This window comes from Caretta caretta, chromosome 17 (genome assembly GCF_965140235.1).
Source record: "Caretta caretta isolate rCarCar2 chromosome 17, rCarCar1.hap1, whole genome shotgun sequence".
Taxonomy (NCBI): domain Eukaryota; kingdom Metazoa; phylum Chordata; order Testudines; family Cheloniidae; genus Caretta; species Caretta caretta.
The window spans coordinates 19892620-19920320 of record NC_134222.1 but is presented as its reverse complement, the minus strand read 5'-3'; the positions used below and the strand labels follow the sequence as shown (position 1 = coordinate 19920320).

The following is a 27701-nucleotide window of genomic DNA, read 5'->3' as shown; positions in this document are numbered from 1 at the left end:
CTGGCTTATAGTATCAAAGTGTGTGTAAACACTGCACATTCCCCTCTGTATCTCTTTTCTGCCTTTCCTGGCTTTGTTTTTAACCCTGCTGCCTTCCCGTCGGGTAGATGTTTCGCATTTAACACTCTTAATACTTTTGGAAGGGAAACAAGAAACTTTCAGCCCCAATGGAAAGGATCTGCTTGAGAGACGCACAAAATACCCAATGAAAAGCTCAGTCACTGTCCATTAAATAGTCAAGAAGCCAGACGGTAAGTATTAGACGAGTGGCAGCCCAGAGATGGAACTAGCAGGAGGTACAGACCACATTCAAGGGGCAATTGAGTGTCTGAGTCCCTGCTCCGCCTTTTATGTTACCAAGCAATTTAGTCACAGAAGATCTGTCACCAAGCAGGTGCAATTTGCTCTTAGAAGCCGGCATCCTTAGCTGTGTAGGATGCAGTTGTGACCTGTTCACTCCAGACCTAGCCACAGATTGCGGTAATATCATTCATTATTTGTCCTGCGTGAGGACCCTAGACGCCCCAGACTTGGAGCGTGGCCCCATTTTGCTAGCTGCCGTATAGAGTGAGAGACAGGCCCTGACCCACAGGGCTTAGATTTGAAATACACAAGAAGGTGGGGAAGAAAGACGGATCATTACCTCCGCTTTCCAGGTGGGCAATTGAGGCAAAGAACAAGCAAGGAGCCCGAGAGAGAACAAGGCCCTGAACCTGGTTCTGCTGAGTCCCAGGGCCCTGCCTTCTCCATAAGGCTCCCTCGAAAGGGCTGTAGACCCAGCTCCTACAATTCCACTCTTCAGCATCCCTGAAATAAAAGGCAAAGCCTGGAAGACCTGAGTTAACTGTGTCCCTGGGGATAGCCCGCACCCAGCATGGTGTTTGTTCCCACTTCTCCATCACCTGCTTCAAAACCCCGAGCAACTCGGGAGCTGCCATGTTTGCTCCCTTTGTCGGCTGCCTCCGTATTATTGCTGACACCAGCCAGCAAACAGCCATGCACTGAACAGGGGTCTATCTCGGTACCTACACGGCCCCGGTACACCAATATCTGAGTGCCTCATAGTCTGTAAAATCCCTATCCTTATAATACCCCGGAGAGGCAGAGCAGGGCTTTATCCCCACTTTAGAGATGGGGAACCGAGGCTAAGTGATTTGGCCAAGGTCACACAGGAGTCTGCAGGGACTTGAACCCAGGTCTGTGACCTAACCACCGAGTCATCCTTCCTCCTCGTTGTGCTATGGCCTTTCCACACACAACCTACAGAGATGACTCCAGACTATATCCACAAAAGGCCAGCAACCCTGTCCCACCCTTGAGCTAGCATGAGCCAGAGTTTCCCTGGGCTAATCATTGACCTCAGTGGGGGTTAGACCCGGGACGAAGTTCGCCCCACTTGCGTTGGGGAAGGTATTAGGGTGTGATGGCAGGGATGGGGTTTGCACGCCGGATCAGCTTCTCAGTCTAGCTGATTTGGAATCCAGGCCCTGCTTGTGCCTGATGCGACAGGGGAACACGAAGACGCTGCCAATGCCCTACTCGGTTGGTCAGGGTTGTGCACGTTGGAGGGAGAGGGGAATATTTGCGATCATTGCCTGGCCGACAATCGCCCTTCTCCTCGCTTGCCTAGCCCCAAATGTTATCAGTAGCCGTTAGATTAGCTGGCCCTTTTGAACACACTTCTCACAAAGCAAGCTGCCCCTTTAAGAAGACTTCAAGAGCCAGCCCCTGTTCCTGGGAGCGGCCCAGGAAGGAGGCACGCTGGGGCCTTCTCAGAGGGACCCCAGGAATTGTAGGCAACATAAGTGTTGGAGCTGAAGCCCCACGGCCTCTCAAAGGGACCGTCTGCCCTGTGCCACTCTGGTAACCCTGGCCTTGGCCCGGCTGGCACTTGGCAGCCACTAGCTGGCAGGTTAATGCATGGGGAAGTATTGCCTCTTACTGGCTCTAGATTCATTGCCCTGCTGCCTCCCTAAGTATCCTCTCATTCCTGTATTCCAGAGCGATGCAAAGGGGAGGGACTGATCAGCTTGCATGAGACCCTCAATCATTTTCCCTGCCTGGGTCAAGACCTTTCTAGCTCTTCTACTTGACGAGCCAAATCCCTCTAGTCCAGGGTTGCCAACTTTCTAATCACACAAAACCGAACACCCTTGCCCTGCCCCCTTCCCCGCCTCTTCTCTGAGGCCCTGCCCCATGCCCCACCCCTTCTCCAAGGCCCCGCCCACTCCATCCCCCCTCCCTCTGTGACTCGCTGTCCCCCCCCTTCACTCATTCACTCATTTTCACCAGGTTGGGGCAGGGGGTTGGGGTGTGAGAGGGGGTGAGGGCTCCGGCTGGGGGTGCAGGTTCTGGGGTGGGGCCGGAGATGAGGGTTTTGGGCTGCAGGAGGGTGCTCCAGGCTGGGGGATGGAGCCGAGGTGTTCAGAGTGGGGCCAGAAATTAAAGGTTCAGGGTGAGCGAGGGGGCTCTGGGCTGGGGCAGTGGGTTGGGGCGTGGGGGGGGGTGCAGGCTCCAGGAGGGAGTTTGGGTGCGGAAGGGTGCTCAGGGCTGGGGGTTGGGGTACGAGGTGCAGGAGGGGGCTAAGGGCTGGGGTATAGGAGGGGGTGTGGGGAGCGGGGCAGCGTTTACCTCGGGGGGCTCACCACAAGCAGCGACATGTCCCTTGGCTCCTAGGCGGAGGCACGGCCAGGTGGCTCTGCATGGTATACGCTGCCACCACCCACAGGCCTGCAGTTCCCATTGGCTGTGGTTCCTGGCCAATGGGAGCTGTGGAGCAGATGCTCGGGGCGGGGGCAGTGCATGGAGCCCACCTGGCCGCACCTCCGCCTAGGAGCCCAAGGGACATGTCGCTGCTTCCGGGGAGCCAGATAGGGAGCCTGCCTGCCCTGCCAACCGGACTTTTTATGGCCTGGTCAGTGGTGCTGACTGGAGCCACCAGGGTCTCTTTTTGCCCAGGCGTTCTGGTCGAAAACTGGACACCTGGCAACCCTCGTCCTGGCAATTTCTCATCATGCCCAGGCCTCTCTGAGCCTCTCTTCCACTGAATCTCCCTGGGGGCTGGATAAGTGCACTGCAGCTTTCCTGGCCTGTAGCCTCGGGCTGCTGGCCTGCCACCCAGCAGTGCACAGAGGGGAGTAGCGAGCCGGGAGGGGACGTTACCTCTGTATGCAGCACGGGCGAGATGGGGCAACTGATCCAGCCCTGGTGGGTGCCACATTTTTCTAAGGATGTTGAAAACCTGGGGAGGGTGCAGAGGAGAGCCCCACAAATAACTTGGGGGGCGGGGGCTGGACAAAAGGCCTCACAGCGAGTGATTTGAAGTGCTCGATCGGTTTGGTCTGTGCAAAGGGAGCTCCGGAGGTCACTTGACCTTCGTGGGGAGAAAATGCTGTCTACACAAGGGCTCTTAAATCTAGGGGTAAAAGGCAGAAGCAGCATGAGACGCTTGGCCTAATGAAGCCACCAGACAACAGCTGAATCTTCGTGTGGCCTCCTGGGGGGCCGGGGGCCGGTTTTTATGTGAGGAATCCTCTTATGTGGAACCTCTGAGCGGAGGCTGCTGGGTGTGCGGGGGCTGGAGGGGGGGGGGTGAGACGTGCTGGGACCATTGGACTCCAGAGCCCTGTTTGCTTTGCTCCAGCTCTGAATCAAGCCCCCTCCCCCCTTTGCTTTCTCCGTGGGTCTCACCCGCGCAGGTGGCCCGAGGCTGCAGCTGGGAGTGACCCCAGGCTGGTTCTCAGAGGTGCTGAGCACCCACAGTTTCCCCGACGCCTGCTGGCATCATGTGGCGCTCAGCACCCCTGCACATCAGGCCCTGCAAACAGGAACTGGTTCTCCAGGAGGCGTAATTTGCTTTGGGCTGTCAGAGTTGGCGGCAGGGGAGCATTAGCTGGGGGTCATGGGGAGCTCAGGCAGTGCAAACCTTTGGGTCACTTTCTGCTTGTGGCCTCTGAGTCTTCCCTGGATGGCTGGGGTTGGACACAGTAACCCCAAGCAAAAGGCATCAGAAATCGCCCAGCTTGGGGTCAGAACTAGGCTGAACCACTGATGTTCATGGGGTGTCTATCAGTAACCTTAAATCACGGGTCCAGATGCCATGGTGATGGAAAGCAAGATAGAGGGTGTGTATTGGGATGGATGGATGGATAGATAGATAATGGGTGTGTATGGGGATGGATGGATGGATGCAGGGTGTGCATGGGGATGGATGGATGAAAGGTTAGATGGATGGAGGGTGTGTATGGGGATGGATGGATGAAAGGATAGATGGATGGATGCTGGGTGTGTATGGGGATGGATAGATAGATGGTGGGTATGTATGGGGAGGGATGGATGGATGGATGAAAGGATAGAAGGATGGATTCTGGGTGTGTATGGGGATGGATAGATAGATGGTGGGTATGTATGGGGAGGGATGGATGGATGGATGAAAGGATAGAAGGATGGATTCTGGGTGTGTATGGGGATGGATAGATAGATGGTGGGTATGTATGGGGATGGATGGATGGATGGAAGGATAGATGGATGGATGCGCATGGGGATGGATAGATAGATGGGTGTGTATGGGGATGGATGGATGCTGGGTGTGTATGGGGAAGGATGGATGGATGGAAGGATAGATGGATGGATGCAGGGTGTGTATGGGGATGGATGGATAGAAGGATAGATGGATGAATGCTGGGTGTGTATGGGGATAGATAGATGGTGGGTGTGTAGGGGGATGGAAGGATAGACTGATGGATGCTGGATGTGTACGGGGATGAGAGAGAGATCTAGGATAGCGCATTAAATGGACAGACTGGTTGGACAATAGACTGGTCCAGGGATGCAGCTTCCTGACAAGCCCTTTGGGGATGCTGCTCTCTGACCTCCCTCCCTCCCTATCCTGGCAAATGCCCACACCCGCCCCAGCCCACTGGACAGCCCCCCTTTGTGCCAGGCTGGCACGTGCTCACACTTTACCTGCTCTGCTCCCTGCCCTCAGTAGTGGCAAACCCACGAACTACCCCCAGCTTCCGGCATCGAAATCCCTGCACTTCATGACAGCGCGCTGCCTGCTAGTGGGGTTCGGACATCTGCCAGAGGTCCGGGGGACTTTGTACGTACCTCGGCAAAACCTAGAGCTGTTGTTAAGACTTGTCCACTGCAGGGCTGGGGTTATCCCCAGCAGAGATGGGGGGTGCTGTCTTTAGGACCGGGGATGGGGGCTCCACACGATGAGTCAGCTTTCGGGAACTTTCACCAGCTTGCGGGCTAATGAGGCCATTTTGGTGTGAATGAACTCATTCATATTCATTCCTTCCACACCCCTCCCTTCTTTCCTGAGGAGCCCTGTGAATTTCACACTTTCAAAGAGAGTTTCAGGAGATTAAATATCCATATAAAATCTGGGAAGGGGAAGGGTTGCAAACGGTTCTGCCAGGACCCAACCCACGGCACCGCAGCTTGCATGGGCTGAGGCCTGGCACACGGGTCGGGCGAGAACCTGCCCCCACTGCTACCTGACACAGTGCGGAGTTCCCCTCGATTTGGAAGAGCGAACAGCTGTGCTTGGAAAAAGCTGACCTTGGGATGGTGACAAGGCTGTATCCCCAGCACCCACAAGCTCCTACCACTCCACCCTACGCACAAACACAGTATCCCACTCACAGGCTCCCCATCACCCCACAACCCAGCACACCCGCCCGTACACCTCTCTGGTCCCCCTGAAGCCGGGCACACGCAGCCCCCCGATCACCCGGGAAATGTTTGTCGAACAGCATGCTTGCAGTCTGTGTTATCCTTGCCGTCTCTCCAATTTCAGCACGCGCCTTCATTTTGTGCAGTTTGCTTTCCTGCCTCATCCCCCCTCCTCCTCTTCCCGGCTCCGGGTCCCCCTTGGGCACGGGCGCCCGGGGGTGATAGCGGCCGGCCGGGATGGTTCCCTTTCAAGTCAGACGGTGGGTTCTGAGATGCAGGACGGCAGGCGTGGAGCAGTGGTGTTCACGGCATGTGCAGTCGGCTGATGGAGAACATTTGTGCAGGCTCTGGGAATAGGGAGGGGGCAGCTTCCGGAGCCCATGACGGTTCAGAGCAGAGAGATACAGTGCAATCAATGGAAGGACAGCAGGTGGAAACAGCAGGTGGGATCCATGCCAGCCCGACGCTCCCTGGGCCGGTGATAAGGGATAGGGATTCAGATAGGTGGCCAGCTGCAGCCCAGCCCCGATGCGCTGGCAACTGGAGGGGGGCGTGTGGCCTGATGCTCAGCCCAGGGAGCCGGGCGTGGCTAAAGACTCAGGGGAGAGCTGATACTTCCACCTGGTCTAACGGCGGGGGGAAGGGAATTTTGCACTGCATCATACCCCTGTGCACATGACACCTGGCCCCCTTTTGCCCCAGTTACACCACTGAGCAGCTTGCACGCCTGGTTACACCCCCGTGTGGCTCACACCCTTGGTTCCCACCCCCCTTCACTTCACCCCTGGCTGACGTACACCCAGATCGTATTGCTGAGCAGCTGACACTCCCGATTCATCAACAGCCAGGTGTAAATCACCCCTTATCGATTTCCACCGCTCTGTACCCAGCTCACTTGCGCTTGGGCAGTCAGCTCGTGGAGAACGGCTGTGCAGGCTCTGGGATCAGGAAGAGAGGCAGCTTCCGGAGCCCTGTGGGGTTTCAGGGCAGAGAGATACAGTGCAATCAATGGCTGGACAGGGAGTAGAAGTGGCTAGAGTCACACCCGATCACACACCGCACCCTCGTCGAGTCACTGCCTTGATAACTGGTACACCGTCCAATCGCAGCCCTGGCTGACCTACCCTTGGCTCCCCTGGTTGGCTTATGCCCCTGAGCCACCCCCTTTAGTCACACCTCTGTGCAGATGGGTTACAACCCTTTGCTGAGCCACTGATTAGCAACCACTGACCAACTCCCCCGGCTGTTGCTCTTCATCGGTCACACCACCGATTTACACCCACCCGCGGTCCCACTGATTCCTGCTCCTGTGGGAATCCCTGCATTGATTTACTCCTTGGCATGCTCCTGTTGTTTGGTGAGGGATTTAACGTCGAGGGAAACCCTGGCCTTGGCTGTTGGGCCTCTAAGTCCCTACTGCCTCTACGCGGGAAGTCCTAGCTACGGTTCCTTTCTAACCCTTCTTTGTCAAGGTTTATAAGGCCCTGTCCGCTGTCATCACCAGCTTCAGCCCTGCTTTGCCAGTGCCGCACCTTGAGATTAGGGAGAAATTCCTTCGTGCTGATGAGGCCTGTCTGTTGCGATTTCCCATGGGCTGCTCTCGTGTGCAGCTCGGCTATGCGGGTGAGGCTGGTGGAAACTGGGGCAGCTCCACGGAAGCAAGCGCAGTCAATGGGGCTATGCCAGCGGTGTATCCGAGCCACTGTATGTACACGTCCAACTCAGACCTGCCATGGACACGTGCATTGTGATGCCTTGTCACTGTAGCCTCCTCACTCCTCCATAGACCATCTGCTGCCACAGGACCTTTCGCTCCCATCTCCACCAGCTTCGGCCAGCTGGGAGCCTGCTTCCCCACTGTCTTATCATTCACACCTGTGCCAACTCGGTGCAAAATGCTACCCTGGGGGTGAGTGAATGGAGATGCCTGATTGGTACCACAGTGCACCCACCCTGCCCTGATGGAGATGACTTCCTAAGGGAAAGGAGAGTAGAGAATCAGATCCTGGGATGAATGGAGTCCCTGCCCAGGGTGTGGTTGGGGCACTGAGCTGGCTTTGCGATGCTCCACGTTCTGGAAACATTTAAGGAACAGACGTTGTATGAATGGCAGCAAAAAGATGAGACAGAAGGGGGGAGGAGGAATTGCACAGCGAGCCGCTGAGAGGCCCACCATCCCAGGGGATGCTTGTAGCCTTCATGCCCAGCTACAGCTGGCTCTCCTTGCGGTGACTGTTCTCTGCCTCGCGTCGAGGAGTCCCACAGTGTAGGGCTAACTATACATGTGACTAAAGCAGTTAGGAGTTAGTATGTTCCAGAGGCTGATGCCCTGGACTCAGGTATAGGAGACATGGGTTCTGTTCTGAACTCTGCTGCTGGGTGACCTGGGACAAGGTGCTTCACCTTCATGTGCCTCAGTTTCCCCATCTGTAAAATGGGGATAATGAGCATGATCTCCTTTGTAAAGCGCTTTGAGATCTACTGATGTCAGGAGCTGGGAAATGGTATTGTTAAGGGCAAGGATATAGTTAGTGCTGGGGACTGGAAGTCCCGACTCCTGGGCTCAGTTCCTAGGTTAGCCACTTGGATAAGTCCCTTTCCTTCTCTGGCCCTCAGTTTTCCCCGTCCGTACGTTGGAGCTAATGATACCTGCCTCGCAAAGCAGTTGGTTTGTTAGTGTCTCTGAAGCGTTTGGAGTCCCTCAGCTGGGAAGGGCCGAGCCCTGTTATTGGTGTTTCCTGTCGGCAGGGCAGCGAAAGGGGGCAGCTCGAGCCAGGCAGTCTCTGGCGAGATCAGGCCCTGTGGAGTGCTATTCACTGAGCCGAGCAGGGCTCCCAGAGCATCTGGAAGGGCCTGGGTCTGACGCAGCAGGAGAACCAATCTGCTCCTTCTGAGATCCTTGCAGGCTTTTCTTTCTCTCAGTGATGGATCCTCCGTTAATCCAGCTGCAGACCCCAGGAATGGGAGAGAAGGGCTTAGCAGAGGGGAAATGGTTCCTGCAGAGTCGCAAGCTTCCCTGATGGATTATTATTTGTTTGACAGTAGCTCCCAGCCACAATCAGGGCCCCACTGTGCCAGGTGCTGTATGTACACATGGGGAGAGAGACTACATGTGCCAGTGAGTTTACAATCTAAACACTTACGGCAGAGTAAGGGTAGGAGGGGAAACTGGGGCACGGAGGGGGAAAGTAACGTGTTGAAGGTCACAGAGCACAGTTTCAGTTCTGGGAGCAGCACCCTGGTCTCCTATCTCATCCCATACACGAGACAAAGCATCACCTAGACACAGAGCCCATGTGGGGCAGATCTCTTTACAAACAAGTTCTGCCCAGAGACTGTTGCTGGCCGTTTCCCTGCACTGCAGAGAGACATTTCAGGGTATTTCCTGCTTTTCATCCTTTTCTGACACAGACCGACTTTCTGGGGTCAGCAGAGGGAGAGCGGGTTGGCTCGTGGAGTCTGAGCGCATCCGAGGCCAGTGTGAATCAAAGCGTGGAACCTCTGAGTGACGGCCTCAAAGCTTTCCCCTCCTTGACCATGGCGTTCTGCTTTCTCTGCCCCTCTTCTTATTCCTGCTGAGTAACTTGGGGGTCGGACCCTCCGCTGGCCCAAATTGGCATCACTGCACTGGAGTCGATGGGGCTGTATCCTCCACTGATGTAAACGGGTGTAGCTCCCTTAGAGCGAATGGGCCAGAGCCACAGTTCGTGTACACGGATGCAGTTTCATTCACTTCAGATTGAAGTGGGAGGTTAGGTGGCAGGGGGTGCTGGCCGCGCTTGATTGCCACGCTGGGCGTGAGAGTGGTGAACTCCATGGTCCGCAGGGGAAATTCCCCACCATAAAGAAGGCTAGCACAAGGCATGAGCATGACTCTAGTCCAGGGGTCGGCAACCTTTCAGAAGCGAGGTGCCAAGTCTTCATTTATTCACTCTAATTTAAGGTTTTGCGTGCCGGTAATACATTTTAACATTTTTAGAAGGTCTCTTTCTATAAGTCTTTAATATATAACTAAACTATTGTTGTATGTAAAGTAAATAAGGTTTTTAAAATGTTTAAGAAGCTTCACTTAAAATTAAATTAAAATGCAGAGCCCCCCGGCCCGGTGGCCAGGACCCAGGAAGCATGAGTGCCCCTGAAAATCAGCACCCGTGCCTCAGGTTGCCTACCCCTGCTCTAGTCCCGCCAGATAAATACACAGAGGGAGCGGGTCTCCTTCAACATGTCAGGATCGCTCTGCTGCAGCGGACACGGGGCTAGCTCCGGGGCGGGGGGACCTGAGCTGAGCCAAGCTCTAAAAGATTTTTCAAATTTTCGGCTTGCAAAAAATGTTCCGGTTTTCGACTTTTCTTCCCAGGATTCGGGACGGGAAAATGTTCTAAATCTCAAAACATTTTCCAGGACAAGAAATCCATTTCCCACCCAGCTCCAGCCATGAATTCAACTGGCGAGTGGGGCCTAAAGGGTTTACGAAAAAGAAATGGTTTGGAAGGAATGAAGCCATTGAAAGTCAGGGCAGCACCAGTGTCCGCAAACCCTTCTATTTTCAGGGTGGATCCCAGCTTGGCGCTCGCCTTCTGGCAGCCGTTCGCTTTGCAGCCAGCTTCTCTCTTCCTGCTGGGCATTTTGATGTATATTTTAAAGGGCGACCCGTGAGTCTGTTACATTCCTCTGCCTTTTTCCTCTCCTGCTCCCCTCCTTCCCGGCCTCGCGAGCTCCCCGTTGTCTGACAGCCGGCCCGAAAAGTCGCCGAGCCAAAGAATGTTTCCATGGGGCTCGGGTCTTTCCAGACGCAGAGCTTCAGAGAGCGAGCGAGCGAGGCAGCAGGCTGATTGGAGCGCAACGCCTTATTTATTCAAGTCTGGTCCATGACTAAGTAACTCCCCCCCCCCCCCTTCCTGTCATATCGATTACACCAACTATTACTGAGCCCCGGCCTGCAGAAGCCAATTGCAGCCGCACGGAGGGGGCCGGTCAGCCTCTTCCACACATGACATTAAAAATATGCCAGACTTTCAGACCAGGAGCGGCTCCTGGCAAATGGTGGAGCGGGTTACCAAGCAGAGAGCACAGAGTGCCCCTTGGGGGCCGTGCCACAGGGCCCAATAGATGGGGAATTCGGGGACGGGCTGGCTTTTGAAGTGTGATCAGTTCAGCCAGACAAGGGCATCAGCTCAGGCCTCTCCTGAGCCGCTCACATCCGGTAGCACCAGCTGCCACCCAAGACAGGATCACAGGGAGGGAGAATGTGAACTGCTTTCTCCTCATCTCCTTTGCACTTGAACGGGCATGGGATACATCTGGGGAAAGACGGGCCTGGGCCCGATCCAAAGACCTTTGAACTTAAGGAAGGTTCAGAGTTTGAACTGAATTTTTCAGCTGGTTTCTGGGCTAGATTCTCAGCAGTGATGCTGTGCTGATGTCTCCCATCTCTCTAGCGTACTGAACCAAAACACCGGGTCCAAATACCCCCAGATTTGGGCAGCCCAGACCTAGCCCTGAGGCCACGCCTGGCTGTGTTTGCACACACTCTGGTGTGAGCCAGAGAGCTCTGATTGTCAGCGATATGTTGGACGGGCGGATCCTCTGGGAGAAGGAAGGAAGTCGGGTTTATTGATCTGAATGAAAGCGAGGAAAGCAGAGAGGTGCAGAGACGGGGTGCAGGTTTCACGGAGCAGAGAGACTCCAGAGAAGAGAGCTCTGCCCACCCCATCCAGGGGGAGGGATCCTGGGCCAGGCAATGAGTCAGTGTTGTCTCTGTTACCACCTCTTGTCCTACAGTCCTTCTGGGCACCAAGCCACACCAAGTGCTGGCTGGGTAGAGACGTTGCTCTGAAATAGCTACTGTGGAGATGGCCCAGGCATGGGGGTGGCCCCTCCGTGTAGCAAAGAGGAGCTGGCGGGCCAGTCTGGGCTTGCCAAGGCAAGGTCCCCCCTGCAGGCTCTGTATCTCATCCCCATCCTTCTGCCTGGTTAGACTCTTAGTCGAAAAGAGAGGCCTAAGCTACTGATCAGAGCACAAGGCCAGGAGCCAGGAGCCTCAGTTTCCCCATCTGTCCGGCCGGGGGTTGGGAGGATTAATTAGTGACAATGATGCACAGTGCTATACAAATCCCCAGGGTCATTATTAGCTCAGTGGCCTGCATTCCTGCCGCTCTGGATCCACGAGCCAGCCCAGAAATCTCACCTCACCGCATCAGAGCCTTAGTTAACTTAATCCTGGGTCCTGGCAATGGCTTCTCCTGGGAGCTTCATCGTGGGAATCTCTACTGGGAAGGGATCAGCCCTTCGGAGCCCAGGGGACCTATGGGAAGGATCGTTTGCGACAGGGCTGATGTTGAAAGGCAGAGCCTTGACAGGCATGGAGACTCAGGCCCTGTCTTTTGCCACGTACCAGGCACAGTCCGGGAGAGTCCCCCCTTCGAACCTGTGACCCCCGCGCCGCACACTGCAGAATGCTCTTCCTTCAATTTAACGGTGGCTTACTGCATTTTACCTTAAAGCTGTTCCCAATCGATGCAAGCAAAACAGAAAAGAGCCCCTCTGAAATTGAAATCCGATTCGCCGCAGAGAGGTCTGAACCAGTTTAACTACATCAGTTTAAATTCACACCTTGGGTGCAACTTTCTCATGGGGACAAGGCCTAACTGATTTAAACTAAACGTGATTAAGGCTGGTTTAAACCAAAATAAGTCAGCCTACGTGGCCTTTTGTGCCGATTTAACAAAGCCAGTTTAAAAGTCACCCCTCTATAAACTAGCAGAACTCTGCATTTGGCACAGCCAGAGTTTGGGCAAGTCACTGATCCGCTCTGCCTCCATTCTGTGATCTGCAACTCAGAGATACAAATACTCATCCCAGGGCTTGTCTGCCCAGGGAACCTGACCACAATTAAATTCACCCCCTCTTCTATTCTGGAATAATTTCCCCATACAGACAAGCCCTACTTCACAAGACCATGGAGAGGATCAGTGAATGTTTGAAAGGTGCTTTGAAGACGAAATATACAAGTGCGAAAGACTACCACGTCCCAGCTAATCTCTATTTCTCTGTAATCAAGCTTTCAGGTAACAGCAGCAGACCTGTTCAGCCATGAGTTCTTTGCTGGAAAAATCTCACCTCCTTTTCTGCTTGCAAAGAGCCCACAAACAGAGTGGGGAATTCCCCCCGCACCTTGACTTTGATTTGATATTGGTAATAATTTGCTGAATCATTTCCAGGAATAACGCTCAGCCTGCACCTCAATTGGGAGAACTCTACTCAAAACGTAAGCTATTTTGATTGGACATTGTGATGAAGTGGGAATCTTCTGTAATGTTTCTGTGAGGCCTGTGTGTGCCTCAGTTTCCCCTATGTGCGGCAGGGTTACCTACTAGGGAGAAAGGGTTGTTTGCTCTCTGCTGAGGCTATGACACAGGTGTGAATGGTACTTAGCTGTCTGGGGCTTGGGCCAGCTTTTGAGAAAACCATGGCAAACCCAATCACTGGGACTTTGATACCTAACCATCAACTACCACGGATGGCCCACCTTTCTGCAGGAAGCCAAGCGGCGTTTGCCCAGCGGGAGAACCGAGGGCTGGGGAGGTGCTGGAGGATGGTTAAGGGTTGGCTGCTGAGAGCTTCCAGGGGGCTGTTCACCCAGGGACTCTGACAAAGAGAGGCCAGAGAGACAGAGCTGGACCCCAGGAGTTCACCAGTGGTTCTCAAACTTACTTGATCACCCCCCTCTTCTTAGTGTCTGTAGTAGTTCATGTCTTCCCCGCCCCGCCCGCCACACAAGCATATAGCCTAATTAAAAAACCCCACAACATAAATCTCTCACTAACTATTAAAACCAGTCAGGCACTGATTCAAGCAAAGCCAACCATCCACTGTAATAAGAACAAAAGCAGAACTGGGATTGTGGTCGACGCTTACAGTTTAATATGCGCACCGCGCCGTAGCCCACGGATTCACATACCGAAGGCGGCGACTTTGGCTACCTCTTTGCGAGCGGAACAGAAATCCATCCACAGGCCCAGCGCCACCGGAGGACCTGATCGGTCAGGAGCAATCAGCTTTTCTAGTTAATCATTGCTGGGGGTAAAATGTGAGCAGGACCAGAGCTCCTCATGCCCCCCCCATACATTTCACACGCCCACCCCCCCAGTTTGAGAACCTCTGCTCTAGGGTAATGGGACTTCAACTTTCATTTCTCTATGCTCACCTAAGGACTTGCTGCGCCGGATAAACCCGGCGATGGCTGAGCGGCCTGCAGAATCTAGCGAGGGTGCATCGCTCCCTGAGAGCGTCCCACTCTCTTTCAGGCGTCCATCTCAGTTGGACGCACTGAGCAGAGCTCACGGTGTGAAGCAGGAGCGCGGACAGCCCAGAGATCCTGTTTTAGGAGGCAGTGAGGCCATGTGGCTTACCCTGCTGGAGGAATGAGACCCCTAGGAGGTCTGGCACGCTGAAGGGGTTACTGACAGAGACAGCTGTAAAGCTAGACCCATAGCACCGATCCTGTGGTTCTATGACTGGCACTGAGCAGGACACCACCACCCTGGCAAGGGCTGGTGGTGCAGGCCAGCTGCCTCAGTTTCCCCAGTCAGTACTTCCCCACCTTCTCTGGTGGTTTATATGGCTCAGCCTTCCAGCCAAGTCACTACATAGGTCAATTCCTTCCAAGCTAGCGGAGTCCAAAGTCACCATCCAAACAACCACAGAATAATCAAATCTATGTTACAGCTGGGTGTGCTCTCGGTCCTTTCAGGGTTATCCAGCTCTCAGCCACCCCACTGCCAAGGCCTGGCCTAAAAACCACCAGCAGGTCTAAACAGGTCCTGGGTCAGGGCCTACCTGCCCTCCGGGGCAGCTCAATCAGGCATGAAACCTATCCCGGCTCCAGTCTGGCTTCTTTCCCCACGCCAGGGCCATTGGTCTTTTCTTCACCTTGCTGGGGCAGGCTCTCCCCTTTTAGCCCTTCTCTTCTGGCCTGACACCTGCTACAGGTGCGGCAGGAGGGGCTGATTGGGATCACAGCAGCACGTTAACCCTTCTAGCTCTGTGTGGGCTTGGCAACCCCCCTCCCAGACACACAGGGTGGGTGTGGAGCCGCTAGGAGGCACTGCAGTAAGAATAATCCGGGTCACAGCTCTCAGCCACGGGAAGTGGAAAGCCCACCTCAGTGGGGGATGGGCAAAAGACAGTTCCTGCCCTGGTCTAAGTGGTGCAAGAACCTTCTCCTCTGCATCTCCTGTCAGCTGAAACAGCCTCCTTGTATCAGGATCTCATCAGCTTTCCATCTCAGTTCATATCTCATCGGGAAGCATCTCTCCCTGATCTCTGCCTCTTCATTTCCTTCTCCCCTGGCTGCCCTGTACCTATGTTGTCTGTTGTTATGGGGTGACCATGATCGAAGGCCCTGCTTAGTGTGAGAATTAGTGCTCTGGCTGCTGCAGGCAGCTTTGCTTTGCACTAGGTGAGACCCCATCTCTCTTAAACAGAGGCAGCAGGACCGCACTGGCCCCCTCAGCCGCACCTTAGACAGGCATTCAGACTCTGATGAATCTTTCCTGGGATCAGGACCTGCTGCTGTCCAGTAAGGGAGCAGCTTGCCAAATGGTAGCAAAGCTCACACCAGCCAGGTCTCTCTCAGACACCCCATCCCAGTGAGCGGATCAGTAACTTGCCCGAACTCTGGCTCTGCCTACATGCAGAGTTCTGCTAGTTTATAGAGGGGTGACTTTTAAACTGGCTTTGTTAAATCGGCACAAAAGGCCACGTAGGCTGACTTATTTTGGCTTAAACCAGCCTTAATCACGTTTAGTTTAAATCAGTTAGGCCTTGTCCCCATGAGAAAGTTGCACCCAAGGTGTGAATTTAAACTGATGTAGTTAACCTGGCGCAGACCGCTCTGTGGCGAATCAGATTTCAATTTCAGAGGGGCTTTTTTCCGTTTTGCTTGCATCGATTGGGAACAGCTTTAAGGTAAAATGCAGTAAGCCACCGTTAAATTGAAGGAAGAGCATCCACACAACTAACCCCATGTAAACACAGTCCAAGAGGCATTATCAGGGTTGGGACTAGAACCCCAGGCATCCAATTTCCCAGTCCCGATCTTAGACCACTAGGCCTCAAATGATCCATTGGATCCAGCTGGATTCAGAAATGGCCACTCATCTGCTCTGTGCTAAGACTTTCCTGGCTCTCTTCCCTATAGCAGGCATGTCTTCCGTGTCTCTGAACCTCCACTCTCCTCTTCAAAGCCCGGCTGACTGACATCCAGGTTCAGCGCTCTGGCTTTTCACATCCATGCTGCTTTTGAAGTTAGATGAATCGGAATAATTCATTCCCTAATTCCCATTTAGGGCCGAATCCTGGGAGGGGCGCTGAGCTGCCGGCACTCATGGCAAGCGTTCTGCAGTGCTTGGGATCTGACCCTGAGAAAACAGTCCCAGAAAATGAGGAATGCATGGGTGAAATCGAATGATACTGCGGACAGCCCGACAGGGCAAAACGAACCTTGTTTACAAAACTCAGTAGCTGAATGAGCCAACAGGGGATTTCCTCTCCCGGCTTATTCCAGACATGTGGGCCACCGCCTAATCTCGCTCCCGACCCTGCTTGCTTTGGGCAATAGCTTCCTCCGACACCCCTACTTAAGAGCTCCAGATTCCTTGCTTCATGGCTGTGCTCAGGCCCGGTTCAGGCATGCTCATTCAGCCGAGGTCAGCCAAGTTCATATGCAATGGCTGAAATCCACCCCCATGCGGAGGAGTGAATTAAGCCCCTTAAACCATTTAACCCCCACTTAACAGCCACGTCCGTGAAACCGCCCCCACGTCTGCCACTGATTTGATCCCTCATTGGCATCCTTAGAAAGGCCAAGGAAACCGATGTCCCTTAATCAGTCACTTTTGTTCAGGCATATGGCGCATTGGCAGGGGTATGGGGAAGACTTTCACTGCTGCTGGCCTTGTTCCCTGAGTAGCAAAATCTCCAGCTTCTAGAGCTGTTGGTTCGGTGCCTTTCAGTCCCTCTGGCAGAGAAAGTTCTGTAAAAGGGGGTAGAAGGTGCCGTCCCTGCTCCAGAACGCAGCGCGTGACCTGTGGCTTGTGCCGGCTGGTGGCCCACAAACAAGTCAGGTGTTGATACACTCTCCGACTCTTCGAATGCCACCTGTCCAGCGGCGTTTCCCCGTGGGGGACCAGGGCGCTCACACAGACCACGTGGAACGTTAAGTACAGCGGGGAGGAAATTACCTGATGGCAAACTGCCTCGTTGGAAAATGTCAGTTTGTCAAAAGTGAACTGTTTCTCCGAAATTTGTTGTTTTAATGAAACGCTGGTTCTGGCGGGTGGAGGAGGAAATACGGGGGGTGGGGGAGTTTTCAATAAGGTTGCAACATTGTGTTGACATTTTTGGACCTGCATGTTTTGGTTTTTTTCTTTGTTTTGTGTTTTCGAAACAACTTGGTTTTCAAATGTCTCTAATCTCGTGTTCGTTTGCTTTTGTGAAGTCAAAACCAGTGCAAAATGTTTCCGTTTGATCAAAATGAAACCATTCAACTGAAAATTTTGTTCACAATTCTGTTTCATGGGGAAATTTTGGAGGCCGGGGGGAGAATCGTGTTCGTTCCATTTTGGACCAGAAGCATTTTTCACATCACGGAATTTCCTGCAAGACAGTAAATCTGGTCCCTGCCCAGCTCTTCAGCCCCGGTGCTGTGGCTTTTCTACCTGAGATGCGGCCCGATGGTGCTGGCTCCAGGACACATTGGTTGAATCACAGACTTTCATTAAGCTCATCCTGCGGAGAGCTGGAGTCCCTGGCTGGGAGGGAGAAATTGCATTTCCATTTGTCACTTGCGCTGAGAATAAATGAGGAGATGGATGTAAAATAAAGAAACTGGGCAACGTGTCTGGGATGGCTTCACAGTGACCCGTGTGCTGCACAGAGGCTTAGAGACATGAGGGGAGGAGATGATGAGCCATGGGATGGGGGAGGCTTTGCTGAAGGGCTTGCCTGCCTCCCGCTCAATCATAAACCATCCTCGGGATGGGATTTGTCACTGAGGACCTCTCAGCCCGTCTTGGGCGGCTCTCCTGGCAAGAGGTCCCCTGGCACTTTCTGGAAGCAGTGGGATTGCCTCACAGAGCAAACCAGGAAGAACCTCCTTGCCCAGGGCTCTGCTCCAGGGTGAATCCATCCATAGGCCAGCCTTGGAGCTTGTGGGCTCCAATCTCAGCTGGGCCAGCCGCCTTGGCCAAGTAACACAATTTCCCCTTGCCTCAGCCCCCCCATCTGTACTATGGGGATAATAAACACCACTGTCCTTGGCTACTCCGCTCCTGATGCAAAGCTCTTTGGTGCAGGGACCATGTCTGTACAGCACCCAGTACAACAGGGCCCTATTAATACAGACGATTAATAATAGTAATGCTCCCCCTCCTGGTGAAGTTACTGGAAAGCCCCCCCCCCCCCCCCCCCCCCCCCCCGTTGTTTTCCTGGCTCCTCCTGCTGGCCTGGCTGGCTGGGAAAGCTGGAGGCTGGGAGCTTCGTGTCTCCGACTGGGATCTGGATCATCTCCACTGAAGCGTTGTGAGTGCCCGGATGCCATGGTGATGGGTGCCCAATCGAGGCTGGTCACTGTGAATAATAACCCAAAGCCTAGTCTGTTTTGGACAGTAAAGCAGACTGGCAGGAGGGAGGGTGAAGCTGGGAGGTGGACGGAACCGAGCCAGCTTCCCAGGAGGTCAGTGGCAGATGGCCCAGACACGCATTTGCTCTCTGCACCATTGGCTTTAGGCCAGACATCACGAGCTCTGTTTGTGCTCCCCCTCCCCGCCCCCCCCCCGCCCCAGTCTGGTAGCGAGTCGGGCCTCGGCGAAAAAAGGACATCGCCTCCAAGAGGCACTTGGCTGTCTGCATCCCTAGCCATTCTCATCAAGCTAGGGGCTGTCACAGCCTGCCCCTGCCCCGTGTGGGGTGTCCAGCAGTCGCCCACAGCAAGGGACTGGTGCGTGCTCAGTAAGGGGGCCTGGAGAGTTCGGTGGCCAGCCCGGCGGGATGAGCTGTCTGTAACCATGGCTCCTAGGTGCCCTCTGTATTCCGTCACACACAAGAATATTTTGAACACGCATGTACAGTGGTGTTTTTCACCCCCCCCCGCCCAGCGCTGACAGCTGAGATCCGACACGTACGTTACCAGGCCTAACGCTAACAAGCCTGAGGTTCCTGCAGTTCAAAGCCCCGTTGTCCGCCAGGAAGGATGAGCATTGCTCTCGGCAGCCACACGCCCCTCGCAGAGACTAGCTCCGTACCCAGATATTCCTGGGATAGCCCCCCCCTCCATGTGGGTTGCAAACTGGGGGCCTGGGGCCCTTCTATCCCTGGTGCTCATGTGGTCCCCTCACCCTGGTGTCTGAGCACCCCAGGCGCTAACATATTTATCTTCATAACACCCCCACCCCCAGGGGCAGGGCAGTGCTGTAGTACAGAGGGGAAACTGAGGCACGGCGAGACTAAGTGACTTACCCAAGGTCACACAGGTAGTCTGTGGCAGAGACAGGACTTGAGCCCTGGTCTCGCAAGTCCCAGGCAAACACCGTAACTATTGAGCTGAGCTTCCTTTCCTAGGGCCTGGGGTCTCCTTGTGCCGCCACAATGTGTTGCTCTGGAGGCAGAAGTGGGCATGCCTCCTGCCTCCAAGGGCTGAGGCAAAAGCTGCCCGGGGCCGCCAGCGTTTGAGGCCCGGCAGGAGCAGGGCAAGGTGCCAGCACTGGCATTGGCATGCCAGGGCCTCTCCGGGAAGCTATGGGCCTCGGGGGTTACCAGGGACGAATGGATGAGGGCGATGGGAGTGAAAACTCCCCAGGGATAGGGCCCGTTTATCCCTGTCACTTGGCCTGGGCGATTAAACCCTGGCCTTGTTTTCCTTTGCTACGGATGGCAAGGCTGCCCCGGGCTGCCGGCTCCGGCATTTAGGGGGTGATTCTCCCTCGTCTTCTAGCTTGCACGAGTTGTTGATCCTGAGTTATGGCCATTTCTCCAGCCGCTGCTCATTGGCTGTGGTCTCCGGCAGGGTCCCTGCTGCCTTTGGCAGCTGGTCGATATCTCTTGGCTTGCCGTGTGCGTGCACAGGAGAGGGAGGAGATGGGTCTGTTATTCTCTGCTCACTTGCTTTGCTTCTCTCCGAGCAGGCAGAGCCCATGGGGAGGAAGCTGTCCATCCCCTCCTCCTTTGTTCTGACAGCTCCCCTCGGCTTTGTGCCATGGAGCAGGTTACTGCCCAGCCCGGTGTCACATCCCCGGGGAGGGCGTGCTGGGGGAGCGGGACAGTCCAGCGGACAGGGCACTGCGCTGGGTGTCTAGAGATGAGTGTTCATCTTCTCTGTGTGACAATACTGCAAACAGGCTGCGGCTGAGATCAGGGTCGCAGCATGCTAGGCGCTGTATAAACACGGGGCTTGAGACAGTTCCTACCCCACAGAGCTCAAACTAGCTAGACAGATGGATAAAGGGTGGGAGGGGAAAGAGGGGCCCAGAGAGGTGATTTGCTCACGGTTACACACGCAGCAGGCTAATGGGATTAAAACCCAGGTCTCTGTCCCTGGCTCTGCCACCGATGCCTTGTGCAGCCTAGGGCAAGTCACTTCTCTCCGTGCCTCAGTTTCCCAGCTATGAAATAGGGATAGCGATGCTGCCCCTGCAGTGTGACGTGTGTTGAGTTGACGCCTTTCTTGGGAGCGTGTCTGCCCTCCGGGAGGGGAACACACGACCAGGGAGTTCTCACCGCCTGCATAGCACAGCCCACCATGTACAATCACTAGGCGGGGGTGGTCGGTGACTTTCCCCAGCGGCTGTGGTCCCCTAGGAAGTGTCCCCCTGTAGTCCTGGGTCCCCAGAGCAAGCCTGCCCTCGCTGTGCCCCGTCACACTCTCTGCCCACCCTGGAACCCCTCCCCCCGAGTGGGGAGTCTGTGCTCAGGGTCTGGCCCCTTTACCTTAACACGGGCCCAACCCCGGAAGTCCTTCTTTAGGCCACACACCCTCCGTGAAGTCACTGGGAGTGGGAGACAGCAGAGGGAGGGTGCGTCCTGCCTGGTCCTTATCGGGAGCCTGCAGTGTGTGTGTGGGGAGGGGTATGGAGCTGGTCCCCTAGCCCAGTCTGGGTGGGCGGAAGCCAGGCACTGCCCTTCCCCAACCCAGGAGAGCCAGTCCCTGCCTCCAAGGGGTAGAAGAGCTGGCAGAGCTAATACCCAACGGTGGCTCTGTCCTGGCCCATGCTGGCCAGCGGAGATGTGCTGCCCTACTGGAACTGTAACAATGTGGGTGCTCTCCCCGCCCTGTTGGTGTGACGCCCCCTTAACCTCTGGGGATAGGGAGGCCCCCATGGGCCGATCCGTCCTTGGCCGCTCGGCTGAGCCTGCCAGCCAGGGGGGCTGGACGATACCCCGGCACAGGGAGGCGCTCCAGACACAGGGAGCGGTGAGCTGAAGGCCAGGAGAGGGGAGTGGGAGAGAGGAGGGAAGGAAGCGCGGAGTGGGGCATTGTCGGTGGAGCGTGACCTCAGGCCGATGGCATCCCTGACTCTCCAGCTCTCTCTCTGCCCCAGGTATTCGGAAGAGGAGATCCGGCAGAAAGTGGGGACCTTCCGGCAAATGCTGATGGAGAAGGAGGGAGTGCTCACCAGGGAGGACCAGCACGGGCGCCAGATGTGAGTATGGAAGGGTCACTCAGCTGGGCAGGGGTGTGGGATGCACGGGGAAGGGTTGAATTCTCACCTCACCTGTCCTGGGCTTCGTAGTCTCTTGTCACGCCAATTTACCCCCCTCTTGGGAGCAGATCAGGATCCACTGACCCAGAGCAGTTCTCCTTCCCTTCTCTCCCCGCACAGTAAATACGATGGGGAGCTGCGTTCGTGCCCCCATCACGTTGCATAGGCTGACGGTGGAGGAAATGAATGGGTCTGAGATTGTTACCTGGTGTTTTCAGAACCCCCAGCAGGGGCACGTTAACGATTTTGCTCCGGTTGATGTCAATGGGAACACAGCAATTCCATCTGATAAGATTCATGTAAGTCAGCGTGCTCTTGTCCAGCGCAGCAGTTTGTGAGATTTAAGCACACACAGATCTGAGCAATAGGTTTAGAACATCCCAGATATTTACCCAACATGTGGAATGGTACTGAGGAATTCACAGCAGGTTCACAGTGGCCAGCTGCTCACTCACCAGGGAGAAAGGGTGTCAGGGAAAATGCCGCTCAAGATGGCTTCAGAGGACTGCTCCAAAGTACGCTCTGTTCGCTAATTTTTTATAACTAACTTTTACAAAGCACATAGGTCATAATGACCCCTCCTGGATCATCACTTTTCCTAACTTTTAATAAACTTTTTACTATTAGCGGCGTCTAGATTCAAGGTTTTCCAACCACCAAGGTTTTCAGTCTCAGATGTTTACTTGTCTGTCCCCCTCCTCCTATTCTAATGAGCAGAAACTGCCAGCTAGGTATGACCTTGCTTCTGAAAGCCTGTCTCCAAATTAACCCTTAACTATGTGGTCTATTTCATTAATTGATGGTGGCTAAAAGCACATAATATGGATGCAATTAGCTTGATCACATTCTGGGGTATACACACCCCTCAAATCCAGGGCAACAAGATCCCAGAGGCTGGCCTCCAGACTGCACGGAGCCTGGCTTTCTAAACTTGGCTTAGATTCTGTGGTCTGGCCAAGCAACCCCCAAAGAGTTCCCAACTCTCCTGGGAAATCTCACTGCATGCAATACCTCTGCGGGTTACTCAGATAAATAATGGTGCACGGGGAGGATGAGCAGTGATCTCCCTTCACCACAGCAGAGGTAAAAAATATATAAAGCGGGGCCTTCTGTGCCCTTATGCCCATGGAGAACGCCTAGTTTTATACCGCACTGTTCATCAACAGATCTCAAACCAAGGCAGTCGGTGTCATTACCCCCATTTTACAGATGGGGAAACTGAGGCACAGGGAGGGACATGACTTACCCCAGGTCAGCCCGTGGCACAGCCAGGAAGAGAACCCAAGTCCCTTGAGTCTCAGCCCTGTGAAGAGGCCAGGGGTTTCCCAGCTCAGGCAGTTCCAAGCTTCTGGCCACTTCCTGCCATTCCAGAAAATCTCTCCTCTGCTCCTCTCCTGTCAGTCACTGTCTTTTCTGCTTCAGTGAGGCCATGGACCGGTGGGGTGCAGTTGTCTGTCAGCACTACTGCCACCCTAGGGGTCCAGTTCTGTGCTGCGTGTCACTGTCCTGAAGTTGCACCCATGTAAACGGAGAGCAAAACTGTGCCCCAGGTCTATGCTAGGAGAGAAAGTCACAGCAGCTTGGGGTCTCACTCACCTCTCCCACATGCCCATCCTCTGCCAGTTTGGGGCAATGCTTCTCTTCTACATGGCACTCCCAGTGCCATTTGTGCCCTGGCCCTTGAAATTAATTGCCAGTGTAGTGGGTCAGATCTGGGTAAATCTGGATTAACTCCATTGATTTCCACGGAGCCCGACATCAGTTACTGTTGTGTAATCAGTTACACTACCTGCCTTGGCCCCATTTTGCTAGGCACTGCACGGAATTTGGTGTAACCAGGGGTAGGTCAGTATCAATCCAGAGTTGCCCCACGCATTTTTCACTTCGCATCTTGTGTAAATCCAAAGTAACTCCACTGGCTGCACTGAGGCATGCGAACACACTGACTTCAGTTACACTGCTCCACATCGGGAGTGACTCCTCTGAAGTCAGAATCTGGCCTACGATAACTCCCATCCTGTGATGTGTGTGTCTCTCTGGAATGGGATGAAGGGGTTTTCCACTCTCAAATCATTCAGGTGACAGCTTGTGCTACAAACACCCCGATTCCTAGGTTCTGATTTCATTCCCCCTCTCCTCTCCCTCCTCCCCTGGTGCAGCTCCAGGAATATCCCTGTCACCGCTTGGTTCTGCCCCAGCTTGATCGTGATTTATCTGTGAAATGTTTAATGGCACAGCGAGCACAGTTGGCAAGCCACACATCATCTATCAGCCTGGAAAGCAGGTCACTCTGGGACAGGAATAGATCCTGTAGGTTCACTGAATATTAATGCTTCATTAGGCTCAGGAAATCAGGGCAGTGAGAAAGAACTGCAGCACTGGGGGATGGGATGGGGGGGGTGGGCAGAAACTTCTGCAGCCACACCCCAGCCGAAAAGCACAGCTGGGTACAGCTCAAAGGGTACCTGGGTTTCAGTGTGGGAAAGCCTTGCTGAGATCTGCTCCCTTGCTTGATCGCTGGTGGAAGGACTCATCAGGCAAATCCAGCTGCCGTCAGCAAGATCTCTTCCCCAAGGGAGGGCTTTCTGAATAAGGAAGCAAAATAAGACCCCAGGAGTGGAAAGTGAATAGAAAAACACTTCCCAGTTTGTAGATCATCCCAGCCCTCTGGTCCCTGGGCCTCCATCTCCACCCTCTAAGCAGCCAATGTGAGCTAAGATTAACCCCTTGCTCACTAGGACCTTGGCAGCATTCATGCTTTGCACCTGTAATTTTGCAGAACTGGGGTCTGGAGGGGGCCAGATCTTAAGCTGGCTTACATGGGCACTGCTCTGTTGTTGATGCCGGATTACACCTGCTGAGGGTTTGGGCTCCTCCTCCTGCTGACATCTCTGCAGTGTGCATACGCGGTGGGGTGACCAGTTGAACTATTTGCAGACTTTGCAGTGTCACAGGGAGTACCAAGGGGAGAGAAGGGCTGCGAGACGTATGAAGCACATTGGAGAGGAAATGGAGCGGTCTGGCACCTGGTCGGCATTCTATAAATTCTGCCAGTTATGGCACTGTTTTCTCTGAGCTCACCCGCACAGGCATGGATCTTAATTTGAGGCCAGTTTGCTTGGGGAGTGCCATAAAGCGGGAGCGGGGGGTAAGTGCAGGCTAGCGTCTAAGTAATAAAAAAGCAATCTTGTGTGTCACACTCCAGCTGCGGTGAAGGTAGCAAGAGTCTGGAAGCTTAGTGCAGGATTAGAGAATGGGTTTGGGAGGGAATTCAAGTGTAGATGTCGCTCTCAGGTTATGCTGGGCAGAGGGGGTGGCAGACTCACAAAGAAGAAACCCCAGCTGATAACTGTAGTAGCGCTGAAGAGTCCCACTCATGGCCCAGGACCCCATCGTGCTAGGTGCTGTACAATCACAGAACAGAGATGGTCCCAGGTGTAAGTGAGGTGGATATTATTAATGTTCTTATCGATTTGTACATCAGCAGTGCCTGGGGCCCTGGTCCTAGACCCCATTTGTGCTTGGTGTGGTACAGACACATCAGAAAAGGACAATCTCTGCTCCAAGATGCTTACAAGCTAAGAATAAGAACAAAAGAACGGCCATATTGGGTCAGACCAAAGGTCCATCTAGCCCAGTGTCCTGTCTTCTGACAGTGGCCAGTGCCAGGTGCATCAGTGGGAAAGAACAACAGGTCATCCATCTCCTGTGGTCCATTCCCAGCTTCTGGCAAACAGAGGCTAGGGACACCATCCCTGCCCACCCTGGCTAATAGCCATTGATGGACCTATTCTCCATGAACTTATCTAGCTCTTTTTTTGAACTCTGTTATGGTCTTGGCCTTCACAACATCCTCTGGCAAAGAGTTCCACAGGTTGACTGTGTGTTGTGTGAAGAAACACTTCCTTTTGTTTGTTTTAAACCTGCTGCCTGTTAATTTCATTTGATGACCCCTAGTTCTTGTGCTATGAGAAGGAGTAAATAATACTTCCTTATTTACTTTCTCCACACCAGTCATGATTTTATAGACCTCAATCATATCCCCCCTTAGTCACCTCTTTTCCAAGCTGAAAAGTCCCAGTCTTATTAATCTCTCCTCACACAGAAGCCGTTCTATACCCCTCATCATTTTTGTTGCCCTTTTTTCAATTCCACTATATATTTTTTTGATATGGAGCAACTAGATCTGCACGCAGTATTCAAGATGTGGGTGTACCATGGATTTATATAGAGGCAATATGATATATTCTGTCTTATTATCTATCCCTTAATGATTCCCAACATTCTGTTGGCTTTTTTGACTGCCGCTGCACATTGAGTGGATGTTTTCCGAGAACTATCCACAATGGCTCCAAAATCTCTTTCTTGAGTGGTAACAGCTAATTTAGACCCCATCATTTTATATGTGTAGCTGGGATTATGTTTTCCAATGTGCATTACTTTGCATTTATCAACATTGAATTTCATCTGCCATTTTGTGAGATCCCTTTGTAACTTTTCACAGTCTGCTTTGGATTTAGCTATCTTGAGTACTTTTGTATCATCTGCAAATTTTGCAACCTCACCATTTACCCCTGGTTTCAGCTCATTTATGAATTTGTTGAATAGGACTAGTCCCAGTACAGACCCTTGGGGGACATCACTATTTACCTCTCTCCATTCTGAAAACTTGAAAATTTATTCCTACCCTTTGTTTCCCATCTTTTAACCAGTTACTGATTCATGAGATGACCTTCCGTTTTATCCCATGACAGCTTACTTTGCTTATGAACTTTGGTAAGGCACCTTGTCAAAGGCTTTCTGAAAATCTAAGTACACTATATTCACTGGATTCCCCCTTGTCTACATGCTTGTTGACCCCCTCAAAGAATTCTAGTAGATTGGTGAGGCATGATTTCCCTTTACAAAAACCATGTTGACTCTTCCCCAATAAATCATGTTCATCTAGTAGCAGTAGTTCAATATAGTAGTTTTACCCAGCAGAGGTGTCCACGTGCTGATGAATTTTCATGCATTACCCCTGGGGATAGAGGGGAATTGCTGAGCTGGGATGAGGGTTCTTCTACACTGCCTTGCTAACAATCCCTAGTACTTCAGGGGCACATTCCCTCTCCAAAACACTTTACAAGCATTGAGCCCAATCTTGGTTCAGCCATTTCCGAGTACAAGGTTAGGGAAACATACATTGTTTTGCTGGTGGTAAAAAAGCCTCGTGACCTTTGTCAGAAGCTCTAGCGCCCACGAGGCTTTGGAGCAAGGACTTTAAATTTGGCAGGGGTCAGCCTTTGTCCTGGGGCTCTGCCTTTTGTTGTCCCTGTGAAAATCTCCCCAAATTAGGCCAAGCTATAAGCCTCTGAAAAATTACAACTTGCGCATAGTCAGAAGACCCTTGCTCGAGCCCAGGCTAATTCTCAAACCTTCTATCCACACTGAGCATGGTCCCAGCCCAGAGCTGCAGTGACCGGAGCAGGTCCTTCCCTGTATAATGCTATGTGCTCCGAAGAATCAGCTCCTAGCTGTCTCAAAGTGGGCACCTAAAATGAATGGATACTTTGGATCTGAAACTCTGTGTGCCTCAGTTTCCCAGGTGTGAAATGGAAATCATACCATCCCCTCATCCCGCAGAGGTGTAGTGAGGATATATTAATGGCTGTGAAGCACTCGGACACCATAGAAATCCCATGAAGAAAACAATACTGTCTTCAGAAGAGGGTTGGAATAGTGGGCAGCAGCTAAGGCCCGGGGTCACACAAGGAGCAATGAGAAGAAGACAAACTGTTGAATGGCCACAGTTCAGCCCATTCACTGAATGAGTCTGGGGTCCTGTGCCAAAAATAACATGGGGGCATGTAATTAAAGACTGGCTCGTGCTGTGTATGCACAAGGGGGTTAGATTCAGGTTGCCCAGACAACTCTAATGCTGGCATTTCCTAATTTCTGAGTGCTTGGCTTTGCAACCTTCATGTTCTTTTAATGCCGTTTTGGTGTATGTGCTATATACCAACAGCACGGAGCTCTTTGCAGCCATTGAGCACCAAGAACCATAGAGAGCATCTCAGCGTCAGTAGCTTTCTCTCCATTTTACAGATGGAGAAACCGAGGCACACAGAGATTAAAGTGGCTTATCCAAAGTCACTCAGCAGGCCAGTGCAGAGCCAGGAATGGAACCCAGGACTTCTGATCACTGTTCCTACTGCCTCTGAGTTCCTACTCCAGCACTGTTTTCTGACCCACCTCTAAGCCACCCAAACAGCTCCCCTC

The 27701-nt window shown here is 53.4% G+C and overlaps 1 protein-coding gene across 2 annotated transcripts in view; it reads left to right on the top strand.

Moving 5' to 3' along the window:
• Nucleotides 1-27701, top strand: part of SRRM3 (serine/arginine repetitive matrix 3) — a 171277-nt gene that overhangs the window by 92025 nt on the left and 51551 nt on the right. For both annotated transcript variants that reach the window (XM_048824476.2, XM_048824475.2), the window contains one exon: nt 21279-21380. In XM_048824476.2, coding sequence (XP_048680433.2) covers nt 21279-21380 — 102 coding nt within the window. The remainder of the gene's footprint in view (nt 1-21278; nt 21381-27701) is intronic.